This window comes from Kogia breviceps, chromosome 1 (genome assembly GCF_026419965.1).
Source record: "Kogia breviceps isolate mKogBre1 chromosome 1, mKogBre1 haplotype 1, whole genome shotgun sequence".
NCBI classification, from domain to species: domain Eukaryota; kingdom Metazoa; phylum Chordata; class Mammalia; order Artiodactyla; family Physeteridae; genus Kogia; species Kogia breviceps.
Window position 1 is genome coordinate 173444710 of NC_081310.1, and position 14481 is coordinate 173459190.

At 44.1% G+C, this 14481-nt stretch overlaps 1 protein-coding gene across 5 annotated transcripts in view; it reads right to left on the bottom strand.

Annotated features, from left to right (window-relative positions):
• Positions 1 to 618: 618 nt before the first annotated feature.
• THRAP3 (thyroid hormone receptor associated protein 3) overlaps positions 619 to 14481 on the bottom strand; it is a 72246-nt gene continuing 58383 nt past the window's right edge. For all 5 annotated transcript variants that reach the window (XM_059046851.2, XM_059046863.2, XM_067011426.1 and 2 more), the window contains 8 exons: positions 13300 to 14013; positions 11974 to 12146; positions 11129 to 11240; positions 9537 to 9621; positions 7201 to 7388; positions 4605 to 4800; positions 3991 to 4134; positions 619 to 2205 (listed from right to left, as the gene is read on the bottom strand). In XM_059046851.2, coding sequence (XP_058902834.1) covers positions 1984 to 2205; positions 3991 to 4134; positions 4605 to 4800; positions 7201 to 7388; positions 9537 to 9621; positions 11129 to 11240; positions 11974 to 12146; positions 13300 to 14013 — 1834 coding nt within the window. In that variant the 3' untranslated portion in view covers positions 619 to 1983. The remainder of the gene's footprint in view (positions 2206 to 3990; positions 4135 to 4604; positions 4801 to 7200; positions 7389 to 9536; positions 9622 to 11128; positions 11241 to 11973; positions 12147 to 13299; positions 14014 to 14481) is intronic.

A 14481-nucleotide genomic window follows, 5' to 3' on the forward strand; every position in this document is an offset into this window, starting at 1 on the left:
CAAGGCCAACGCTGGCAAAGGCTGAAGGTTAGTGCCAGTCCCACGTGGGCTAGGCTAACTTTCAGGTCATCTTCCTGCTTAGTGGAGAACGTAGAAAGCCGAGCCTGAGCCCTGCAACCACTTCATCTGTTGCTACCCCGGGTTAATGGAGACTCTTCACTGCAGTATGGAGCCCACTTTTGTGCTGCATTGAACAGCAGCTGGAGTGACTTAAGTAGCTTTATGAAAAGATATTTTTCAAAAAATCTGTGAGCCTCAAACAAACAAACAAAAAAGCCGAGCCTGTTATCCATACCCCTTGACCCCTGCCCCACCTCTTTGGAAGCCAAAGTCCTTGCTTATGACACCAGAGTGAAAAAATCTGGTTCTCTTAGGGTGTCCAAGGTACAGGATATGAAGCAAAATCACTGGAAAGGGAAAGAGGAGCTATTACCCAACGCAGGATTGGCTGAGGTCCTCCTAGAACAACCGAATGCCAGGGCTGGAGAGGATGGAGCTGAGCAACAGTCTGGGCCCAGCCCCACTAGACACCTGGTTTTTCAGGTTCCCTGAAGCTGCTATGGGAGACACCCACCACCCCCAACACACACACTCAGGGTGACAATGACCAGAACCCACTTACATCTGCCACTTCATTTATTTTTTTATTTGCAGGAGGAGTTGAAACAAATTTTAAGGGTATTTTCATTTTTTTTTTCCCTAAACATGAATCATTCAAGTAAAACCAACTTAACTATAGAAATGTAGCAAAGTAAGGGGAAAGTAGCGTAACAACCCAAGAGGCAAAGGTTGGAGGGTGGGGGGAAGAGGTGGGTGCAGTCCGCATATAACATATGCATAAATGCCATATGATTCACCTGCTCAGGACCGCCTCCCCAGAAGGCAAGCACAAGGACCCATTTTAAGAGGATGTTTTCCCCCCAAACATCTGAGAATGTTTCAACTTAAAGCTTAAGGTTAAAAAAAGAAAAAAGAAAAGAAAAAAACAAAAAACCCCCACAAACCACCCAGCCATAACCACCTTCCTTAATCGATCATAGGAGTTTCTTTTCATTTTATAAAAAGATTAATAAAAAATATTGAAAAAATTATTTTCTCATCTTATATTTGTAAAGATAATAGAAGTCAGAAGTTTCTTAGAAAACAGACCAGAAACTGCCACATCCAGTTTCCACCCCTGTTGCTGAGAGGATCAGCAGGACTAGAAAGTTTGGGATACTGGAGCTGCTGGTGGAGAAGGGGAAGCCCAGCCCAGAAGAAATCAGAAAATATTGGGGGGGAGGGGAGGTGCGCACATGGGGTGTGGTTAGGAACAACACCATGTGATACATGGCTGCGCAGAAAAGGGGATCACAAGGTGGTCAGAAAGGCCTTGAACTCCTCCTCGACATACAAAACCAACTTTTACAAAGATCCAAGCAGTTTGGTCCCAAACTGAGGTGAACACTTCAATGTTTATTCACATGCTTTGTTTTCTCTTTTAAGAATCAAAGTTGCCCAAATTAAATCTTTCTGCTAATGTTACTATATATGCCTAAAAAAAAGGGGGGGGGGCTTTTAAAATCAGGGTAAGGGAGAAGAGATTGAAAATCATCAAATTAGTCCTCTTAGCTCCAAATGAAATGAAATGAAGAATAAAACTGTTGGTTTCTAATAGGAAACAAACCAAAATCCAAGCATCGCTCTGCCCTCCCTACCCCAGCCCCACCCCACACAGCAACAAATGAGAACCACACAGCTAAAGCCCAACGTGATGTGTTCTGCTCAAGAGCTGGGCCTAACCCCAGGCCCCACAGCCGGCTGCCTCTGTCCAGCGGGACACAGCGCCAGGGATGCTTTCGGCTGTAGTAGGAGTTCTGCATGGCTGGTGCGGGGTAGGGGTGGGATTTTCAGAATCTTCTCGAGGCTCCTCTGTTTAGCTCCTCACCAGCCGTCTTCCCAGCGCCTCTCTCCCTTGGGCAGGGGCTCCCATCAAGGTGGCCTCTACTCAGCTGTAGGCTGTAAATTGTCCTTCTCTTCTCGATTCTCTGTCCCACTCTCGTCGTCTTCGATCTCCCCTTCCTCCCCACTGAACTTGTCGTGGGCCCATTTGGGGCTGGTGCTGGATTTCCGGAACATGAACCGGCCCCGACCCCGAGGAAAGGCTCCCCGGCCCCGGCCCCGGCTCACCCACTTCTCACTGCCTTCACCTTCACGGTCATCATGCTGAAAGGAAAGAAGACTGCCATCAATGCCAGAGTGAACAAGAGCAGCCAGAACCCTCTCCTCTGAACCCACCCAAATGTGACTTTCTCAAATGAACCTATGCCCTGTCCCCCACTCTAAAAATGCCACTGATTCAGATCTAAGAGAATATTCAGTTGGGTTCCTTGAATTCTAAGGCAGTAGTTTAGGCATTATAATAATGATGATGATAATAAAATCTTCACTCAAAGACCTTTTCCTGCATTATCTCAATCCTCACATCTACCCTACCCTATCATTATCATTCTCCACTACACAGATAAAAAAAACAGGCAGAGGAACTTTAAGTAACTCCATATTATTTACAACACTGTCTCTCAAAGGGTGGGTTTGAGAAAGCAAATCACCCCTAAATGTGAAACTATGATCTGAGTAGTCAGGAAGCTAAGAGATGAAGCAACACAGAACACACACATAGCTGGGACTCTAGCTCTCCCCAACCCTCCCCCTCAGCCAAGAATAGGCCGTGAGACCAAGGGAAAATGATCTGCTCATGGTCTCAGACCAGTTATTGGCAAAGGCAGGACCAGAACCCAGCGTCCCATCTTGTATTCCTCCCCTCTTTAGTTTTATGCAAGGAGGCAGTGTGGCAAAATAGAAAAACCAAAACCTACAACTCAAAACAATCCCTGGTCTGATGATCACATGAGAAAAGAAAGGATCCAATGAAAAAGAATGAATGACAAAGCATTTTGAAAAGTCACTGTTACCTTATCAGCCCCATGGCTTCAAAGAGTCTAAACCCTCCACCCACACAAGTAGTGCCTTAGGCCCCTGAGGGGTTAGCTCAGCTAAAGGACCAGATACTTATTCACTAGCCTAAATGAATCAGGCTGGCAATGCTCCTTCAGGGGACAGATGGGGCAGGGAAAGGGGCTTTGAGTGGCCTTTAATCCTTCCCTTTAGCAGCCCCACTCCAGTACCTATCCTGGGCCCAGGCAACATTTCCCTAGATATAGGTTCAAGGGTCCTCTAGGAGTCCCAAAGTAGCTACCAGCAGCCCTAGAAAAGTGAAGTCGGCTATGCACAGTAATTTACACAGCAACCTGTTTCCTAGCTTCCTACTTCCATGCCAGTCCTCAGGGGTGATGAAGAGACTCAGCTGCAAGTTGACCTTGGTTACAACACTCAAAGAGTCAGGTCTGCTTGGATCTGAGCCTGCTGTTGAGCAAAGCCAAAAGAGCTCTCTCACTGGCCAGGTAATTCAGCTTAGAAGAGCCCTAATCTGAGAGGCAAAGAGGCTCAGATGGTGCCTGGTACCTGACAATGACCAACAGCTTAGAAGAGAGAAGCCCCAGTGGCGTTTCATTTTGAAGGCAGGTCCCCTTCTCAAAAAGAGATCCTGAGCTGTCTTTCCTGTCAATCTTGTGCTGGGGAGAGACAGGGTGGAACTGCAGCCTCAGGTGAAGGTTATGGTTCTACCCCTTGCAGAAAGGCTGGAGGGAGGCTTAGGTTAGGGTGGGTGAGCAGTAAAACAATTTCACAGACTAAAAAGGCAAGAGCAACCTTTCCCACTTACCCTGGAATCCATAAACGTCTTAGATAGTGCTCTCAAGGTCAGGACTACCTCTCTAGAGAAAACTCATCTTGACAGCACTATGCCATCCCACAAGTACACATGTACCCAGTGCAGCGCCTGCACACATATTTAATCACAGTTCTGGAAAGACCAATTAAGGCCTCGGTATCAGCTACTGTGTGTGCCTAAGGCCCCCTGGCCCTTCCTGGTTGTCCCCAGACACATACCAAGTAATACTTCTTGCTTTTGGGTGTGTACTCGGGGTCCCATTCCTCCTCCCGGTTTCTCTTTTGAAAATCGTTGTTGCTGCTGCTGCTGTTGTTACCAGAGTAGTTGCCTCTGCCCCAGCCTCTTCCTCTGGCTCGAAATTGCTGTGGCAATAAACGGGAGAAAGGAACAAAGGGACCATGTAAGGAATGGAGAAAAACAATTCCTTGCCTTCTATTCAAACACTTTTCTGGCACAAAACATACAACTGTCCTCCAGTCAATACGCCGGTCAACTGATTTCTAGTCATTCCCTTTCCATTCATCTCAAGTCTACAGCCTAGACAGAGGACAAAATGGCATAAGGGCCTCCCTACATACAGCAGGAGTCAAGACAAGTGAGGAAGTTCGGAAGAGAAGCCCTAAGAGACTTTCTGGCTAAGTGATTATGAGCAGGAAAAAAACAAACAAAAACACTAAAAATGGAAAGCCTGGGGATTGGGAAACCACAGATTCTAGGGTCTTTAGACTGAATTACTTGTATCAAAGGCAACAAAATAAGTATTCTGATAAGAGCATAATTAGAATTGGTGGGAATAAAGGCTTAGAGAAAGGGAGAGGGGGCAGGGTCTTACAAAGGTCCCTCGAGCTCTGCCTCCTCTGTCACTTGGACCCACAAAGTCTTTGGTCCCCAGTCTTGATTTGTCAAAGCCCGTGGTACTCTCCTCTCTCTCCTCTGTCTCTTCAGTGTACTCTTCTGCTTTGTAGGAGTGGGATGACTGGGAGGAAGAGGATGATGACCTGGACCGGTCTCGTGCTCTCCGGTGCTTCCTTTGAAAATAGAAGAGGCAGGGAGATCAGTAAGCCTCTAGGGTACAGCCTTTGGCTGGCGGCTCATGGATAAGAAGCACAGGGCAATCAGGAGCGTGTCTGTGATGAAAACACTGAAGGCTAGTAACCTGAAAAACGAACTCACCCCCAACATACACACCCAGAGAACCTGGGGAGCTTCCCCCAATTCTGTCAGTCATGCTGAGTGACGTATCTATGTCCGAGCCTGTGATGAACATGGGACATACACAGACAGAGGAACAAAACATAGTCTGTGGCCTCTGGCAGCTCAGTCTAATACATGTGCGCAAATCAGAAAGGCAGAAGGAAACTAACACTGTGTTAAAAGTCACTGAGTATCTGGTACCAGGACAGGCTTTATATACATCTGTTTCCGCTTTACATTAGTTTTATTTCTCATAAGAACACTACCTGTCTTGGGACAGTGCTCTAAAGACTGAAAAAACAACGTGCTTAAAAACTCTACACTGACACAGCAGACATATAGTAAATGGCAATTATTATCAATCCATATTATTTCCCTCATTTTACAGACAAGTTCAGGTGACAGAGCTGAGTAGGCCTGGATTCAAGCCTGGCTCTAATTATACCACTACTCCACAAACCACCTCCCACTTTCCAGTGAGCTCAAACAGCTTTTGTCATTAAGCACAGGATCTGTCGAAACTCTTCCCAGAGTTATTTCCCATCCTTCCCTTCATCTGGGGGAAATTACAGACTAGGGTAAATCAGACTAATATCATGAGTCACAATCTGTGTACTAGAGGTCGGGGCCAGTCCTGTCATGTGGTGCTGGAGAAGGGCACCAACCATGTCTAAGGTGGCAGAAAGGCTGACTCCCAGGAGTAGAGGAAGACTTACAGGGAGAAGCCAGCCTGTGTCAGTAACCGATCACTGCCCTCCTCCACCACGGAAAGTACCTTGCAACCCCTCAGCCCACCCCCAAACATTCAAGAAGATCAAAGACTTACATGTTTGAATCCTACTAGCGCCTTCTAGCATTTACTCTTAAAAAAGGGGAAATCTAAGTTATTGTCATAGAATTCTTATAACTCAAATGTTTGACTCCTAGAAATCAGTGTCATTTCAAGGTTTTTCAAACATAAGACTCCAAAAAGCCCCATATTTGAGTCCCAACACTGCCTTTTATTAGTTGTGTGATCTTGGGTGAGCCATTCTTCAGTCATATGAGAAAAAGTTCTTCTAAATTGAAGTGTGATATACAATGAAAAGTGACATAATTATCATTTTTCTTCTTGCCTCAGTCACAAAATACTATGGTTGCAAGAGACTTGATCAAGGTTACACAACAAGTCAGAGGTAGAGGCATGTGTCCCAGGGAAAGAAATCATGATCAGTCATCCAAGTCCAACCCTGAAATGCTTGAGGGGTTCCCCTAGCCACCAGTGACAGTGCTGAAGACTACCATACCCCCACCTCCATTCCCTGTTGAGGATTATCAGATTTTTATCTGTGGGCAGCCCTGAAAGCTGCTAAGGCTCATAATGTGCAAGTAACTGAGTGGAAGGGTAGACAAAGTGGAACAGAAGATCTGAGTTTTGATGTCAGCTGTTACTGTGTGATCTTAGACAAATCATTCTGAGCTTACTTCTTTATCTTTCAAATGGGCAAAACAGGTAGCTACTAACTATCCAACTTATCTCAAAGGACTGTTATCAGAAAATGGATATGAAAGTGCTTGCCAGCTAAAGTTCAGAAACACAGAAGTAGTGCAGCTTCTTACAGGAAGGTGTGGGGTTTCAATTGTGCTACCTTTAACGAGACATGAAAAGTTATGAAAAGTTATGGAACATTCAAAAATGTAAATAGACAAGACCTTGGCATAAATACTGCCTTATGAAGTTCAACAATGCCACCTTTGTTTAAAGAATATTTGTAACACCTCTGTGTCTGTGAAACTAGTTTAAAAGGCATTTAAGATCAACAATCTTGTCCTATATAGTTCCACGCTGTTTCTCTGACCAAACAGTATTATTACCTGACAACAACTTTGAGCCATTTCTAAAACATAACCTTCCCAAGAATATTTGTGATGAGAAAGGACATGTCAAAGAACATGGCCAAAACAAATGCAAAAGGAATTCCCCTATGATTTTCCACACTGTCCCTAAAGCCAAATTAACTGCCCATCTCCCAGGAGGCCTCCTTTAGACAAGGATCATGCCTACTTTAATGCTAAAGTTCTATTTTCAATCTAGGGACCTTAAATGACAGTTAAAAAAAAGAAACTGTACAAGTGGCCACCGTTCCTAAACCCAAGTTCTCTGGCTTGGAGGGTCTGCCATACAGCCTAATGGTGGGCAGACAAAGAAATCCACTCAGGAGTCCGAATGAGGTGACAGACAGGGGCTTACGTACTTCTGCTTCTTTGATCCTTTATGAGTTTTCTCCGTTTTCTCAGCTGATCTTTCCCTCGAGTGGCTTGAGTCTCGGGAATCCACTGATTCTCTTGATTTACCTCGTTTAAGATCTCTCTCTTTATGTTTTTTACGACGTTCGATATCAAGGCGGAGATCAACAGGATCATCTTTGTATTTTCCCTCAGCCTGCCAAAAGAGAAATCAAAATTTAGGTTTTGGGGATTCAGGGCTACCAACTCAACCACCCCACGAACTGTGGCTTCTACTCCACTGGAGTGGTACAGAGGAAGCACTAGGAATGTGAGGCACCTCGCCCAAGCTCAGGAGGGATACAGGATGGTCCACAGAAGTCGTTTCATGAGGATCCCTACAGAGCCCAAACCAGTTCTCTAAAATAATGATGACGACCTTCTGCATGTGCTACACGTACACGCACCTCACTTTGCTGTTTCCTGTGGCCCAGTAAAGACTCTGGCTAGCCGACAAGTTGAGAAGGCCAAAATCCACTCTGGAAGGTGCTGGTTAGGCTGGCTCAGGCTTAGTCACCACCAAGAATGGAAATGCTGTTATCTTCCCCTACCTACACTGTGGCAGCTGCCCTGGGTCTATCCTCTACTTGGAATTCTCTCTCAGTACTGAGTCCAATGACAGACAATGGGAGACTCAAGCAGTCTTCCAAAATGTTTAGTTGTATTAAATTTCTCTAGAAAGTTTTCTGGCATATCAAAAACCATAATGAATTCATAATGTGGCAATACCAAGTCAAAGTTTATTTTAGAAAAAGGAAGGGAGGGAGAGAGGGAGGGAGGGAGGGAGGAAGGAAGGAAGGAAGAAAAGAGAAAAAGAAAACCTTTTTTTCTAACTTTCTAGGAAGTGTAACCTATCAGGGTATGTATGTTGCACATACAGCATGAGCCCAGCAACAACAGCGGCCTTCTACCCCAAACTATCATGCCAAGGGCTTTCGACAGCTCTTTAGAATCTCAGTGAGCAGAGGTGCAATGTGGTTTCAGGCACATTATACACTAAGATTTGTCTCATGTAAGTAAAACCTCCCTAGGGACTTCCCTGGAGGTCCATTGGTTAAGACTCCATGCTTTCACTGCTGAGGGGCCAGGTTCAATCCCTGGGTCCAGGAACTAAGATCCCACAAGCTGCACAGTGCAACCAAACAAAAAAAACCTGCAACAAACAACTCCCTAAAAAGAGGAAGCGATGAGTAGTTCACTTAGCGTTAACGTTTTATTTATACAAACAACTAAGCTTTTTGTTGAAATAATTTAATTAACAGGAGTGGTAGGTAGTAAGTTGGTTTATTTTATCATATGGTTTTCTTTTGACAGAAGGAATGGGGCCTCTGTACCCTCCAAAGACAAAAAAAGAGAGAAGAAAAATGCAGCTGCAGCTCCCTTAGGCAGTGCCCACAGCACCTCTAATGAGTAGGCTATGTGGGACAGAGAGGACGGAATCTCTTCTGATGTTTCAAAACCTTGCATTTCACATGGTTAGTGCCAAGCCGGTGGGTACTTGGAGAAAAAGAAAAGGGGGATAGGAGAGAAGAGAGATTGCGCAAGAGTGCCTCTCATCACATTCAACCAACAAGACAAATTTACGTGGAAAACTTGAAAATTACTATTTTTAGAAAAGGTTTCAGCAGCATCGGAAGAGCCATCTCTAATTTTAAATTACAACTCTATATGGGAATGGTGGTCAAGAAATACTAAGATTTTTAAGAACCCAAATCTAGTACCTCACAGTAAAAGACTGCACACAAGCTTTAACCTCTTAATAACAGTGTTTACGTGCACAACATTACAAATGTAGCTGGGCTATCAAAGCAATGTTTAGCTTTAAAGTAACAGTAATCGACAGATGATAGATATGGTACAATGTTAGAAAAAAATCTGGACTAGCTGCTTAAAACAGTCTACTAAGTTAAGATATATTTCATTCTTCTCTGACATGCATGTCTTTTTGAAATCATGGTTGGAAATAGTGCATGTATATAGTTGATTTGATAATACTTACAAGCAGAAAAATATCACAAAAAGTTTCTTCTCTCATCATGGGCACTTGTTCCAAAACTCCTCTCTTTTTTTTCTCAAGCTCACCTCAATAGACTTTGGGGTCATTTACCATATTCTAACCACTTCACAAAGGTTGTTGATACATTTAATAAAAATTAACCCTTTGTAGTTCATTTTTAGAATTATGCCCATCCTTAAAAGAAAAACACAAACTTAAGTAGAGAGTAATTTAAACAAACACATTTCTGTCAAGTTCATGCCCAACGCACTCATTTTGTTGGAATTACTGATCAAAGCAACAGTTCACCTTGTAGCCAGGTTCCCGGGGACTTTTCATTTCGTCATGAGCCAAACCATGTTTTCTGAATGTACTGGGGGAAATGTCTATCCTCCTAAAATTGAAAACACAAAAATTGTTTAACATTCCGTACTGTGAATATAGCACCTCAGTTTGTAAGTAGAGTGGTGCAAATCATAGGCATTCCTTTCTATTACACTTATGTTGTTTGCTTATATACTTACACTCTCCCACAGATGTGCATGCACACACAACACATACACACACACTCTCTCTCACTCTCACTCTCTCTCTCCCCCCTCTGCCCCCAACTTTCCAAACTCAAACAGAAAAAACATCTTATTCCACCCAGTATCGTTACAGCCAGGAAAACAGACTCACCTACAGCCGTGCCTATAATTTCAAATTCACATCAAGATTATTTATGCCCTGCTAACTTCAAAAAGCAGTTTTCATCTTGGGAATTAAAATATAATGGCCCTTGGGACTTCCCTGGCAGCGCAGTGGTAAGAATCCACCTGCCAACGCAGGGAACACAGGTTCGATCCCTGGTCCGTGAAGATCCCACATGCCACGAAGCAACTAAGCCCATGTGTCACAACTACTGAGCCTGCACTCTAGAGCCCATGAGCCACAACTACTGAAGCCCACGTGCTTAGAGCCCACTAGCCACAATTACTGAAGCCCGGGTGCTTAGAGCCCATGAGCTACAACTACTGAAGCCCGCGTGCTTAGAGCCCATGAGCCACAACTACTGAAGCCCGCGTGCTTGGAGCCTGTGCTCCTCAACAAGAGAAACCACTGCCAAGGAGAAACCTGCGCAGTGAAGTGAAGAGCAGCCCCCGCTTGCCACAAGTAGAGAAAGCCTGCACACAGCAATGAAGACCCAATGCAGCCAAAAAAATAAAATTTAATATTTTTAAAAATACAATAAAAATAAATACAATAAAATAAAATATAATGGCCCATTATTCACCAATAGGATGAGGTCTAAGTGAGAAACAACTGCCTGGCATGACAGAAATCCCAAAGACCCTAAATCCAAGACTGTTGTGCAAACATGGTCCTCCTACTTACTGCAAAGGTTCAAGAGCTGACTATTAAATAATTAAAGACCAACTTTGTTTCTAGACAAAGTCCCTATTTGCTGAATGAATAGACTCCCACAACCAAATGTTTAAACCTCTGGGCTTTTAAACCCTTTGACATAATCCTATAAGCTCTCCCACCTCCAGCCCCCACCTGCTGCAAATTCTTCCAAAGGAAGGACTAATACATGAAATACATGGGTTGCTTAAAGAAACAACATCTACTCTATGTAAAGAAAGCTCACAGTGATTTTGGGTTACTGTCTGCCAGCTCCCAAGAATACAAGGGTTCATTTATACCAAAAGAGCTGTTTTCCTCAGGCCCAAAGTGAGAAACTTATAGTCGTCAAAGCATACCCTTTCCACTACAAACCACCACTATCCTAGAGTCTGGAGGGCGTTACCTTAAATTCTGCTGATAATGCAACTAACAAGCTGCAAAAACAAGACGAGTTTATTATCTGATGAGCAGACTTTTATGATCGCCTCTAGTGTTAAGGCTGAGGTCCTCACCTGTGAATCTCTGGGCTTTTCTTGTTTTTAGCTGCCTCCTGCTCGGTTCCTCTCTTTAAGTATTTAGTAAAGCGTTCATGCAATGTCATTCCCGAGGACCCAAAGTGATGCTCTGTGGGGAGTCAAAAACATATCAGGCTATCAAAGGCACACCCAACATTCAACTCGTGTGCATGGACCTGCAACCACAGAGATGTGACTAAAGTAGTCAAGTCCATATAAAAAACATTAGGAAGAAGAAAGAAAAATGGCTGGTTCAGACAAAATCCAATGTCTGATTTCCACCGCAGGACATGGATACAAAGAGAGAAACTAGAGCTTACTATCCTTTGATTCAGAGCACCAGATCCTGCTTGAGTTCCAATTTCAGATGGAACCTGTAACTGGCCCAAACCCAGCTTCTACATCACATTTCCCAGCCTGTCCACCTCCATTTGCCCAGGAGATGGCAAAATAATCTGGGGAAGATATCCATACCCCAAGATCTACAAGAAACCTCTAGAGGATTCTACCTACTAGACAGGAAAAGACAGAGGGGCTGGGAAAGCCACCTTTCATACCTCCTTTTCCAGCAATTTAAACCTTCACATGAAGGATTTTACCTATTCTCATGATCACAGGTTACCACTAACATTTATTTCATAATGTTCAGCTCTGTAATTAAAAAATGGAAACTTCTCCCTGGAAGAAATTTCCTTCAAGCTAGCCCCTAGCTTCAAAGGCCCCTATCACTGAGATAAAGATCCCTAATAGATTCCCTCATTCCCCCACTCATGCTTCTGCTTGTTAGAGAGGAAGCTAAGCACGTGGAAAGGGAGCCTGAGCAGGCTGGGGTCTGGACTCACCTTTAACATGGTGAACGATGGTCACTATATGCTGGGCAAACAGTTCTGAAGGGCTCCGCTGAGACTGAGCTGACTGTATGTGCTGGAAAATAGATCGAAATTCCTGTTCCTTTTTGTTGCTATGAACTAGATCCCGACAAAGCTTTCGTTCCTGAGCCAATAAGCCACTGGGTCTGAAAAAGAAACACAGGGAGGCCCAATGTAACAAGATACACAGAAAATCAGAACGTTTAAATACAAAAAATGAAAAGCGTGCTTTAAAAGAGTTAAATTTATCTGTAAAGTTCCTTTTTTAATTCCTACCAAAGTAAAAAGTAACCTCAATGCACCATAACTATGGAAAAAGGCGGGCTTCCCTGGTGGCGCAGTGGTTGAGAATCCGCCTGCCGATGCAGGGGACACGGGTTCATGCCCCGGTCCAGGAAGATCCCACATGCCACGGAGCAGCTGGGCCCATGAGCCATGGCCACTGAGCCTGCGCTCCGCAACAGGAGAGGAGGCCACAGTGGTGAGAGGCCCATGTACCGCAAAAAAAAAAAAAGCAAAGCAAAGAAAAAGGCATCCAAGATCCCTCTCTTCCCTCTTCCCCATTGGAATTTAATAGGAACAAATGGGTAGGATGAGCATTAAACCTCAGTGATTCTGTTCTGGGGGTCTCTGCCAGTTTTAACAGATGACAAACAGGAAGGTGTTTTAAAAGACCAACTAGTTCGGCCATCCAGGGCCACTCAGTGAAGCCACACAATGCAGCAAAAGTGGGATGTGGCTAGAATGCTGTTCAGGAGACTTCCAATTGGCTTTGCAGTTTTTACACCAGGTAAAAAGCAGCCTGGGCCTCATCACTCTTTCCTGAAGTTGTCCTGCCCCCAGCCCCAACTTTAAAACTGTTACATTATTTCATGAAGGCCTGTAATAGTAGTATTGTGACTTAGCTAAGAATGGAAAAATGGATCCTGCATGGCTCCACAGGCAAAAGACATCTCAAGCACATTTAGGAAGGCAACAGGACGGGGGGTGGAATGGGGCCAGCGGGGGGGCTTACAACGTGATGAATAGAGTGCAAGAGAGAAGCAGAGGGGACCCAGCATCAAAAAAAGCCAGTCACTACAGTCTAAAAAGATGCTTCACCACTGCTATGATACTGCCCCCAACATAAAACCGCTCAGTGATGCACACTTCTCCACTGAAAACAGAGCCACGAGGGTATCCACACTGAAAACAAGACAGCAGGGAAATACATGAGGGGCCTGTCCTCGTTCCAGAATGACCTCAGGGAGAGAGGTTAGGCTACTAAAGCCCTGAGGGTCAAGATGGACTACAGCTCACCTTGCAAGGTCCTCATCAAAAGAGTCCATCCGGACATTGACCTGGGCCTCTCGAGTAATGGAAAAGGAAGACTTCCCCGTGGAAAAGTCTCCTTTGGCTCCTAGCTTCTCTCGGCTCTCAGAGGTCTTTCTCGGAGGAGGTGATGAGCTTTTCTCCTGGACTGCTTTGTAAGCAGTCACTCGGAAATTTTTTTCAGGCACAAATCCCCGGTGCCCACTTTCGGTTCTCTTGGGTCCTCCCCGATCCTCCTTTTTGGATCTCTCTGAGAAAGACTCTTCCTCCAACTCCTCGGTTTTTCTTTGCTTTTCCTTCCCTGGAGGTGCATACATCAGGCCCTCCCATTTGCCTGACTTTTCCTCCTCCTGGTTTTTGTTTGCACTTGCTACAACTTTCGACATGAATTTGGGTTCATCATCAAACTCAGATTCCTTCCTTCCTTTACCCTTGTCTTTATCTTGATCATCCATCTCGTCCTTGTGGAAGTCAGCCATCTTCTTCTCAAAGTCATCTCGGAGCTTATACCTTTTAGGAGACTGGCTACCCCGAAAAGTCTTCTCAGTATCAGTTTTGGGAGCAAATGGATCAGATTTCATTTTTGTATCACCCAAGCCGGCATCAGAGAAGCTCCCTTTCTCTTTCATTTTCTCTTTATCAGTATTTGTTTGTTTCTGTTCCTTATCCTTTCCATTCTCTGTCTTCTGCTCATCTAGATACCTAGTTATGAAAACACAAGGGAGACACACAAGAGGCTTCTTAAGCAACTTGATTTAAAATAAACTAGCACCATGTGCGTATGGTCTTAGGTTTTTGCTTCTCTAACAAGCATGTCTTGTGGATTCCAGTGTTACGAAAGGAGTCTTGGTTACCTTCTATTAATTTCTAAAAAATTGCTCTTCACAGATCTTTGAACTTGGCATTTAAGAGAAAACTATATGGTCTATGGAGTTGTGTATTACAAAAACAAAAAAGAAAATAGCAAAGGCAATTTTTAGGATACTGAAAAACAAAAACCTACTTACCTGTAAGTGGTCTAGGAAAAAAAAAATTTAAGGTCTTATCCAACCTTCACTCAGTCACTTAAAATCTGCTTTCAGCAAAGTTAACATAGAATGTTCAACCTTGGACTGTTTTGCTTTTATACAACTCACATTTGGAAATACAAGTCTCAAAAGAGACTTCAAA